At 35.2% G+C, this 12,007-nt stretch overlaps 1 protein-coding gene across 1 annotated transcript in view; it reads right to left on the bottom strand.

Annotated features, from left to right (window-relative positions):
* Window positions 1-12,007, bottom strand: part of LASP1 (LIM and SH3 protein 1) — a 59,375-nt gene that overhangs the window by 10,885 nt on the left and 36,483 nt on the right. The window contains exon 4 of the mRNA XM_034415391.3: window positions 213-320. Within this exon, the coding sequence (XP_034271282.1) occupies window positions 213-320 (108 nt within the window). The remainder of the gene's footprint in view (window positions 1-212; window positions 321-12,007) is intronic.

The following is a 12,007-nucleotide window of genomic DNA, read 5'->3' as shown; positions in this document are numbered from 1 at the left end:
GCCCAGTGTCTTGGGAGAAATGTTAGATAAACAGGGATATATTTGCAGTATTTGGACTTTATAAGCAAGTATCTACATACTGCCTTATTAACAAAATTCAAGTATCTGCAATCAAGATGTTTTAACAAAAGGAACAAATGAAGTTGACAAAGGAAAAGCTTTTAAATATCTGAAACATGGAGACAGAAGATGAAATGTGCTGGGCAGCTTACATTGCTGATTTGATCTTGAGTTTTCTTGATTCGCTGCAATTCAGGTGTGTCGGCCACTACACTAAAGCCTTTCCCTTTATTCTTTTCAAATTCCTCCTTATAGCGGACCTGTGTATGAGAATGAAGAAAGACATTAGTTATATTATGCCAGCATAACTGTGTATAAATTCTAATCTATACACTAACCTGAATATTAAAAATGATTATTATTGTGAGTCTGAAATTACCATTAGAAATACTTGCTGAAACAATCTGCAATGGCTAATACTTGAATAAAAAAAGCTCTAAATATTATGTGAGATTCCTAGTTTGAATTAATGGCTTTATATGTTATAATAGATATAAAGTGTTGACCTCATGCCTGCAGGCTGGTAGGAAGTAGATAGGGAAGATCAGGCTTAGATTCAATCCCCAGAAGTCAATGTTATGGGTTCAGAAGTCACCCAATTCAGAACAATGTATCCTTAATTATAGATGGTGTCATATCTATGGCATCGATGTGCAGCTTTTTTGGACAGGTGGCTTTTAAGCAGTGGTGGTATTCAGCTGGTTATATCCAGTTTGGGCGAACCAGTATCAGCGGCTGCGGGAGGCTCCGCCCACCCACACATCATCACATCCTGTTTTTGATGCTCTGTGCATGTGCAGAAGATCCTGTGCATGCACAGAAGTGTCACACCCGAGAAACATTTGCGAAGGTAAGTCAATATCACCCCTGCTTTTAAGAGTCAAAGTTCATATCTTGATGCAAATTGTGAAAAAGACCTCAATCTTAAATTTAAATTATGATTGTTCAACCTTTTGGCTTGTGTAGGCTGCAATGAGTAAAGAGAAATTGTCCCGGGCCATGTGGAAATTATAAAATATAGTTAATAGCAATAGCAATAGCACTTAGACTTACATACTGCTTCATAGTGCTTTTACAGCCCTCTCTAAGCAGTTTACAGATTCAGCATATTTCCCCCAACAATCTGGGTTTTCATTTTACCCACCTCGGAAGGATGGAAGGCTGAGTGAACCTTGAGCCGGTGAGACTCGAACTGCCAAACTGCTGGCAGCTGGCAGTCTGCAGAAATAGTTTGCAGTACTGCATTCTAACCACTGTGTCACCTCAGCTCTTAAAGTATATAAATCACATAATAATGTTAAAATTTACAATCTTGTGGGGCCACATTTGCCCAGAGCTGAGGGTTGGACATGTCTGATTAAAACTACCATGCTTACTAATCCTTAAAAAGATTAAAACACTTTTTAAAAATCTAAAATAATAGTGTTAAATTGCTAAATGTTTAAAATTAATAAGCCAAGAACTAAGCAATGTTCCTTATGAAAATAAAAATATGGGCAGTTCTTGATTTATGACCTTTCCTTTAGCTATTGTTCAAACTTATTGGGGCACTGAAGAAAGGAATTTATGTCCAGGCCCTGGAGTTACAAAAGTTTGTTTATTTATTATTACATTTGTTGTTGCCCATCTCACTACATGGTGACTCTTGAGGTTGCAATGCTCCTTCAGTCACTTGATCAAAATTCAGGTGTTTGACACCCACTCCTACCCATGATCAATCCCTTCACCCACATATTATCCTCCCCATCTATGCTTTTTTGGCCCCCTGCATTATACAGTCCCTGCCACCCTATCTGATCTTCAGCAGTTGGGAGGAGTTGAAGGAAGGCAGTCCCTTACCTTGGAAGAACCTAGGCTCAGAGCTGGGATGAACCAAGTCTGAAATGGCTTGGATTGGAGTGGGTCCTTGGCTAACAACCTATTCACAATGGGGATTGTTGAGATAGCCATTGCTAAGCAATGCAGTCAAGTGATGTTGCACTTTAAGAACACATTACAAAACAACAGAAATTCTGATCCTAATTGTCATAAGTTAAGGACTATCTGTAGTTTGCCTTTAAAATCTTCCAGGATACATTTTAAACTTCTCTCTAGCCCATTGAAAGCTTTCCAATGAACCATTCCAGACACCGATTAATATTTGAGCCCAGGAAAGGTCAGTCAAATGCTACCATCTGCTGAAACTGCTAAATATTTTTATTATGGGAAATAGATACAAGCCTGTTTACAAAAGCAACATATTGTACTTTGCTTTCTTGTAAATTAACATGGCTTAGTAAGAAGATTGTTAAGGAAATACATTCGAATCAAAGGGTTTCAATCAGTTCCCCTTGGCCTTGAATGAGCCCATTTTGTTATATAAACTGTTACTTTCTTTCAACAAATTCATGTAGAAAAGAACTGTACATGCATTCATTTTGAAATGGATTTAACACTGCAATTTAACAAATTAGAGTTAAGAGACACACTGAATTGTATTTGCAGGGATCAGACACGTTAAAATCAAGGTTCTTGACAGATGTAACTTTCCCATATTCAGATACATTCATATGTTTAAAATCTCCCTTATCTCTGTGTTTAAATCTAATTTAAAGAGGAAATTCATACACATACACACAAAGAATCACTCTGTCCCTAGAAGCTGAGCTTAGGATCCTCTTAGTCAGTAACTATGCTAGAATGCCATATATGCCTGTAAAAGGGGAGATCACCCAATAAGCAAAATTTTCCCATATTAGTATATCATATAAGATATTTTAAAATAAATAGTGCTTCTATTATGGTGAGTTGCAGATTTTCTTGAAGACATCTATCCAAAATATTAGGAAAATCAAAACATACACACCTGAATGCCAATTTAAAAATTATTTATCTAAAAAAAAAATCTCAGTGTACAGAGCAACTTTCTGATGAATGTAAACAAATTTTCTATTGCTCTCTGTGGAGCCAGCAAAGGGGAGGGAAGAGAGACAGACAACCTTGTTCTCAGACAGCAAAAAGACATTCACAGCTGCAAGCAGTTTTCTAAATCTAAACTGTGAAACTGACAGGAGTGCATACAAGAGTGTCAATACAGACAACTAATACCAGTTTGAGAGCCAGTTTAGTATAGTGGTTAAGGCATCAAACTAGATACTGAAAGACTATAAACTCTATTTCTACTTTAGGCATGAAGCAAGCTGGTTGGCCTTGGGCCAGTCACTTCTGCTCATCTCTAGGAAGGAGGCAATAGCAAACCACTTCTGAAAAATCTTGCTAAGAAAACTACAGGACCTATTCAGGCAGTGCCCATTGGTCATGACTGAATCGAAGAAAAAAAAAAGCTTAAGAAACTCAACTTAAAAGAGAAATTTTAACAAGAGTTAAAGAAACTTCTGATACATATTAGGTTATCCAGAGTCCGGAAGCAATACAAATGCAGCTCCAGTATGAACTTGTCTTAGTGAAAGATGTCAGAAAAGTATTTTATGTTTCTAAACGTGTTATTGTAACTTTAACTGTTCCCATAATAGGACAGGTAGAGCAGGAAAAATGAAATCTTTGGATTGGTTTAAAAATACCTGAACTTTACTATTTTACACAGGGGGCAATATTATGATTATTTGACATAGGCACAGCAGTATTTTCAGAAATATGCAAATCAAATGTTGCAAGCATTCATCATTTGCACAATATAAAAATACTATAACCATCTGTTATCAGTTCACACTATTGTTTTATCCAAGTTCTCTTTATACTTCTATTTGTTTTCATTTTTACCTCCTGAGGAATTTTAGGAAACTTGGAAAACTCACATGCTTGCACAACCCATGTTGTCTTTCTATCAGTAAATCTTTTGTTGCCATCAACCTGAACTACACATACCTAAAAATAAGTTATTTTCCTCCAGATATATTTGTCTCTAAACAAAATTCACTAATCTCGTATCTGTAATCAACAGAGGGGCTTCCATTCCCAACTTTCTTATAGAAAGGCACTCAGAAAAAATACTCCAAAAATTTCAGGAGTGTAACCCCTTATATTCAATACTTTGTGCCTGCCTGTTAGAACAGCATTTAGTGCTAAATGATTTCATCAAACCAGGGAAAGAAAATAGACACTTCTCTAAATCAAAGTATATCAAGGCATTAAAGTTAAGCAAAGAAAAGGATTTAAATTATATAGCCCTAAGGTATATCTTGTTTATCATACAAGACAAACAACTTCTGTAAGTCATTACAACAGCTAGTAACAGAAAGTAGAAACATACCCCCTTTGGGTGCTTACGTTTATCTGCAGATTTCTTACTATTTCTTATTATCTTTCATTATAATCATAAACTTAAAGTATATCATACTTGTAGCAAACAAAAATTATGATGTAACTGACAACTGATATACAACGTTGTTAATGAGAGAATTATTACTTTGATTAACTAATGAGTTATTATCAATGAAATATCTTCTGAAGATATTTCATAAGACATTCTACTCCTTCATAATTTTGTTCCAATTCAAGTATTGAACCCCTTACAGAATTAATTGTTTCTTTTGTCCCATGTTTTAACATGGGAATTGAAATCTCCAAATTTTGAATGTAACAGACAAGATTATGGAAGCATATTGGAAATAAATTACTATATTAATCATAGAAAAAAAATAACAAAGAAATGTAATCCTTATTGAAGTTACACAAACTACATAGAAAAAGGGAGACATTCCTCTGGTGCAGAGGATGAAGCAACAAGTCTGTTGCAAGCAAGCAGAGGAAATATTCAGACAAGGGTGGCTTTCAGTTTTCTTTGTCCTTTTATGGGCACTCAGCTGGAATCGACTCAACTCTTATGCTTGTAGAAGGCTAGACATAAGTGAGTCAGGCAAGCTGGGTAGTTCTTTCCCATGTCTTGCTTAATGCTGGGCTATTATAAGCTGTTAAAAGGAGGATGGTGGGAGTGTAATGCTGAAAAGAAAAATGGGACTAACTGGGGGAAGTCAAAAGGGCGGGGACAGCCGCCATCAATCCCTGAGTGAGGTAATTCAATTCACCAGCAAATGAACAGTTATGTAGTGAATTCTTTCCTCCATTCCTTCTCTTCATAGCAGCTTCAGTTACAAAGCAGTAGAAGACTATCAAATCTCCCATTTTTAAATCGGGGTTCCCAAATTCTTACTCTAATTTTAAAATAAATGGGAATACTCAGGAACAAGCATCTTGACACCAGTATGCAAATTCAATCCAGCATTTAGACCATCTTAAGTTTCATTAAAAAAGCAAATCTGATTCTTAATCATATGAAAAAAATGATTCACACTTAAAAAACAAGGTGGAAACAATAATGATTTCCTGCAGTTTAGCCTAAGGAAAGCAAAAGAAGTCAGCATACCACACACTTGTTTTAATTAGTTACATAGGCCATTGCCTCCAATCTTTTCTAATTCAAAGTTTTGCTAAAAAAGGGGGGGGGGAGGGGGAGAATAAAATATTTAAAATATTTACTGTACTCTCTACAGTATTGAGTGGACTCACTCAATACTGTAGAGAGTATAGGACAGCAGAAGCCTTGAAGTAAAGGGTAGCAAAATCAGCTGAACTACATTGGGACTTCCCAAAGTGGGGCAGCTTCCTGCCACAGTGTTAGGGTTTCCTGGTGAACAGTAGATCTGCATTGTGCTGCTGGGCCAGACTGAGAAAGGTAAAGCTTTTAGGACCAGTTGTAGCCTCACACTATGCTCAGGGCTTCAGAGCCACAGCACCCCAAGAATCCCGAGCTGCAGCAAAGCAAGCAGCCCCACAGCCACACTCCCAATAAGGCAGGGTGTCAGCAGCCAAAAGGGCACCACAGGGGAAAGGGCACTAGGGGGAAGTTGAAGGTAAGGCAGTCCCTTCCATTGGAAAAAAACAGGCTCTGGGCTGGAATGTGTTTTCCAGCCTGTGAACATCAACAATAGATTTTGGGGGGGAGGGTTCCTGAGAAATCTCCTTAGTTCAAGCCATGACACACTTCCAACATACCTGTGTTGCAAAGATCATACTTTGATAGAGATTACTGAGAATTCAAGGCAAGATTTCTCACGCCCATACTTGGGTCTCAATGATTGAAACATCTGACTCTAACTTCCCCTTTCAAATAATCCTGTATGTTCACATACTTTTGCAACACACAAATAGCTTTGGATCGTTTTCCTTAATAAATAAATGAACAATTATAGTGGTTTTGACTCATGTATTTGTGTTCTTTTTATATAGTTTAGGGCTAGTGTGTGTTACATATCACACTTTAGGTAATATTTATGCAGAAATTTTGAAAATTCAAAAAGATTCACAAACCCTTAAGCACTATTATAGGATTCTTTTTATACTGCTACAAAAATGGATAGGTGCTTAAAATTGAACATTCTCTCTTACAGAAGAACAAATATAGAATTCTCAAGTTTCAGGTGCTGTTTAGCCTGAAATTATTTCCTATTTTCTCTCCCCCAAAGTGCAGTTTTCCACATAGTAAACCAAGACCACAGGAAATAAACGTTCTTATTTTACAGTCATCTGTGGGCTGCAGGCGTTAAAATTAATCCATCTGGAGGACTTGTTTACTTACACAGAAGATAATTGTGTGTTTTTGGCAAGCTATCGGAACTAGTTACGCCTTCTAAGCTACTCAAAATAAAGAAGCAAATCTGTCAGAAGTATGTAGTAGGAGCCCTCAGCATCGTTACTTCAGTTCCAGATGTTGTTAGAGAAAAGGTCCAATAACAGCTCTAGGAGCTACCAAATGGAATAACATATAACCAGTATTCAGATTCTAAACCCTACCAATTTTATATCCCGAAGTTCTTATTAAAAATATATCTATTTTTTTGCACCAAAACAAGCACAGAGGTTATAGTCAGGTGTTAATACTATTTTGGTAAAATGTTACTTGACCTCAGCAATTTGTCCTGTATATCACTTGTATAACATACATTTCCAAATTCAAAACAATCTAAAAATACAGTCATTATATAACAAAGCATTGTGAAAGAAAAAGCCATTTAGCATCTACCTTACAGACTAAATTAAAATATGAGGAAGCGGCCATGAAAAACTGGCTGAGTACAGCAATGGAAAATAAACACACAAAAGATAATGCAAAGAAAAGCAGTCTTTTATTAATGCTCTACTGAAGGGTGAGGTTGGTGGTAGATAAAGTCAATTGTTTTATGGGATTTCATATTTCTGTTTAGGAGGAAAAGTTGTAATGAATTTGCTAATGATGTAAATACTTAAATACAAAATGAATAGGCACATTCAACAATTCTAAGCTTTATAAAGAACAGACAATATTCAATCAGATATTGTTGAATTCTAATGAAAAACTGATTAAGAAACTATATAACTTTCTACTAAAATTGAAAATGGAAGATGAAAGTAAAAGAAACAATGATACAGTGGTCAAAAAACTTTGGACATAATATAGAACTAGAGAAATGGCAAAATATATGGGAAAGAAATTATAAATTAACAATGGCAACTTTGTATTAAGAAAGCTTATATAAAATGTTTTATAGATGGCACTTACCACCTGCTAGGTTAGCCAAAATGTTCAAAAATATGTCTAGTAAATGTTGGAAATGTAATCAAAAATCTGGCACGTATTACCATCTGTGGTGAACTTGTGTTAAAGCAAAAAACGTTTGGGCAAAAATACGCATGTGGTTAGAAAAGATTTTAGGAAAACATGTAGATCTTAAACCTGAACTTTTTAAATTAGGTATAGTATCAGAAAAATTTGATAAATGAAGTGTACATTTAATATTGCATGTATTAACAGCAGCGAGGATTGTATTTCCGCATTGGAAAAATGAAGAAATACTATTAGATGAAGAGATAATTAAGAAGATATTGGATTGTGCAGAAATGGATAGACTTACATTGAAGATTAAACAGAAAGAAGATACAGAATACTATCAAACATGGAATTTATTTTATCAATGGCTGGAAAAAAGGAGTAAAGATTAGGAATATAATTTATACTGTTAAGCAAACAAAATAACCCAGACAACATGATGTTTATTAAGCACTAAATAAATGTAATAGAAGAAAATTAATAAATTATTAATTAAGAAAATTAATTAAACATAATAATAATTAAAAAAAACAATTCTCACTAAGCTTAGGTTTTGATCACATAAAGAGAAGTTGGGTAACTTTGCTGAACTCTGTAATGGTCTTCCTCCAATGTACCACTTTACTTGAATCATTAATTCCTCCAGCCACCACAACTGGATAGAGGAAATGGAAGTAAAAATCAGATATCTTAAAATAACAGTGATTCACGTTAATCTTCCTAATATATATTCCCAATATATTAGCTTCTGTAATAAAAGCATCCCCAGAAAAATATGGTTGCTTGTCATAATGCTCACACCCTGGATCTGCTAGAGGAACTTAAGTTCAGCCTCTTTCCTAAAATCAGATCTATATGAGATTTAACAGGTTAAGAGCAAAGCACTTATGAAAACTAAAAATATTTCCATGAGATTGCAAACAAGAATCAAGAATATGTACTCAGTCCTCTCCCAGGGTTAAATCAACATTAGCAACCAGGCTTGTAGGGCATGAAATCCAATTTTGAAACAAAATAAACATAATATGGATTATATGGCAGGTTTAAAGGAGGAAGAACTGGACAGAAATAATTGATAAATAACATGTGAACTATGATAAATCTATATTTATTTAGCTAGCACAGGGATAAGCAATAGAAAGTGGACTTTACTCATTGTTCTGATCTGTCTTCATGGCCCATATATGTACTGTATTCTTTAAAAAAAAAAGAATGTGACTTCTCGCTGCTTTGTTCAGAGGGTTATCCACATACCTTGGAGAAAAAAATAATCAATAGCAAGCTAGGGATAACAGGGAGCCCCAGGAAAGTTCTTTGATAAATAGTCGTTTTCTGACTTGCAATTATCCCCATCAATGAATCTGTGCTGGTAAAGAGCATCGAAACTTCAAAGCATAATTAGGAGTTTAAGCATCAATGACTTTGTCTAATCATTCACCAAGTTTTAGCTTATAAATCTGGGTTTACATTTAGAACGAAGGGGATAGGGGAATAAGGGGAAAAATAAGGAAGTTTTATATGAAAGGGGCACTTTAAAAACAGAGCAAGAAATGTATATAGGATATTGCATACTAACAAGCCTATGATTACAAATCCTATGGCAAGCTACTTCTAAAGGTTCTTTTAAAAAAGAGAAAGTTATTAATGGCAAAAGTATTGAGGCTTGATAAAAAAAAGGCAAGAAGTGAAGTAACTATGACCTATATAAAGAAGAACTTTTAGTTTGGTATGAGACAGCTACTTGCACCTAACAATGAAAGACAACAATTTCCCTAATATATGCAGTAAATTTGATAAGAGGAATATAGATAGTCCTCAGCTTATGACCATTTACAGTTACAATGTCCTAGGGCAGTGATGGCTAACCTTTTTGCCATCATGTACCAGGAGGGGGGGGCAGGGGAAGTTCACGTGCGCACGTACCCACACCCATAATTCTATGTGCTCCACCCCCGTGCTTGCGTGCGACTTCCCCCCCAACATGCAATGGCCCTATAGACCCGTTTTTCTTTCTCACCTGGCTCCAGATCCTCTCTATGAGTCTAGGAAGGACGAAAACAGACCTCCCTACCCCCTCGGAGGCCCTCTGGAGGCTGCGGACAGCAAAAAAAGTCATTTCCTGTCCAACCGTAAGTTGGGAAACGGGCCGTTTCTGGCCTTTGGAGGGCCTTTGGGAAGGCATTTTTGCCCTCCCTAGACTCACAGGGAGGATCTGGAACCAGGTGAGAAAGAAAAATGGGCCTCCCCCCTCCCCCAGGGCCTCCGGAGGCAGGAAACAGCCTATTTCCTTGCTTCTGGTAGGGCCAGAAGGCCAAAAAATCAGCTGGAGTTGAGATCGCGTGCCCACTGTTATGGCTACGCGTGCCACCTGTGGTTCGCCATCACGGTCCTAGGGAAAAGAGATCTATCCTTACACTTTTAACTGCTGCACTCCCAATGTTACATGAATATAATTCAAGCATTTCCAACCAGTTGCAAAATCCTACAGTCAGAATATAAGACTTTTCCAACTGGTTTCCAACAAAAACAGTCAACTGGGAAAGCTGGAGTCACTTAATGATCATGTGATTCCCTTAAGAACATAGTGAAAACAGTTGTAAAATCATCTTTGGTCACACTTTATAACTGCACCCAACTATGACAAAATTTCCATTCTATTCACTATAGTGATCATAAATTGAGGGCTACTGTATTCTGCTAGTCTTTTTTTTTTTTGAAAAGGTTTTTTATTATTTTTAAAAAAACATAAACATAAAACACAAGTTTTCCAGAACGAAGCATTGATCCAGTCACAGATTAATACAAATCACTAAAAAATCTTAATTTTCAATTAACATAACTTAATATCTTACTCAGTTATTTCCCTCAATTCTATCTATTTAACTATGCCATTATCCCAAAAACCCGTTACTTAAATCTTAAAACCTAACCAAATATCATTCCATTTTTCTCTTTCTTTTTGCTTAGATGGATATATTTTAAAAATATAAATCATTACAGTTATTATAAGCATTCAAAAAATATTTAATTCCAACATAATCATTTTATTTTTACTATTAAACTCAACATTATCATCTTTGTTTGTTATTAAACCCAATTTATTCATTTCGTTTTTACTGTTAATCTCAACATACTCCTCCTTATTTTGGTTGTCTAACCTCATTTTATTTTTTACTGTTAAACCCAGCAACGTTATCATTATTTTTATTGTTAAACCCAGCATAATCATTTCATTTTTACTATTTACTATTTACTTTTACTATTACTATTTACTATTTACTTATACTATTATTATTACTATGATGGGTAGGACAGCAAAATCCTCATTATTTTTCTGTCCTACCCATTATAATCATTTTTGTTTTTGGCTGTTAAGCACAGCATAATCGTTTTTATTTTTTGGCTGTTACACAGCATAACCATTTTTGTTTTTTGGCTGTTAAACACAGCATAATCATAGTTAAACTATTAATCCCTACATAATCCTTTCTTTGTTGTTTCCATCCATCTATACATTGCTTATTACCAGTTAATCGTATTTATCCTTATCCTTTTTCATGACAATTTAACATTGAGACATGGTTCTTACTTAAAACATACCTTTGTATATATTTATAAATCTATTTTAATATGTTTAATTTCTCTTATATTTCTATCCTCCTTTTTATTATTACTATCCATCTACACATTATTTTATTTTTAATCACATTGTTTTAATCATCTTTTTTCTTTTTCCAGCTGTGTATTCCTTATTTCTTTTTTTTTATTGCAAAAGTTTTACAATTACATTTTCACCCCCTTTCCCCCCCCCACCACCCTCAAACTTCCCAACCTCCCTAACCCTCCCCTCCCCCCAGACTTCCCTATAATGTACTCATAACTGGTAAAGAAAGATAAAAAAAAAAACACAAAAAAACCCCTTAATATAACACTTATATAAAAACTTGAACCCCTCCCTCCCCTTTATAGTTTTTCTTTTTACCCTCATTACATTAAAATATTTCTAATACATTATTTTCAAATAAAAGCTATTTGATACTTTCTAGTTTGATATTTGTTCTGAACATATTCTATCCATCTTTTCCATTCCCATTCATAAGTCTCTTGTGAGCAATCTTTTAAGTATGCTGAAATCTTCGCATCTCTGCAAAACTGGCCATCTTCAAAGTCCATTCCTCAATAGTGGGCAAAGCTTCATTTTTCCAATATTTACCTATCAACAATCTTGCTGCTGTTATCATATACAATATCAGTTTTGTTTCACCCGATGTAAAACCCTTAACTATACCCAATAAAAACAATTGTGGAGAGAATTGAATTTTTTTCTTCAAAACATTCTGCATGACCCACCAAATTTTTATCCAA

This window comes from Pantherophis guttatus, chromosome 4, assembly GCF_059756535.1.
Source record: "Pantherophis guttatus breed Tessera chromosome 4, ASM5975653v1, whole genome shotgun sequence".
Taxonomy (NCBI): domain Eukaryota; kingdom Metazoa; phylum Chordata; class Lepidosauria; order Squamata; family Colubridae; genus Pantherophis; species Pantherophis guttatus.
This window is presented reverse-complemented; position numbering and strand designations above follow the sequence as displayed.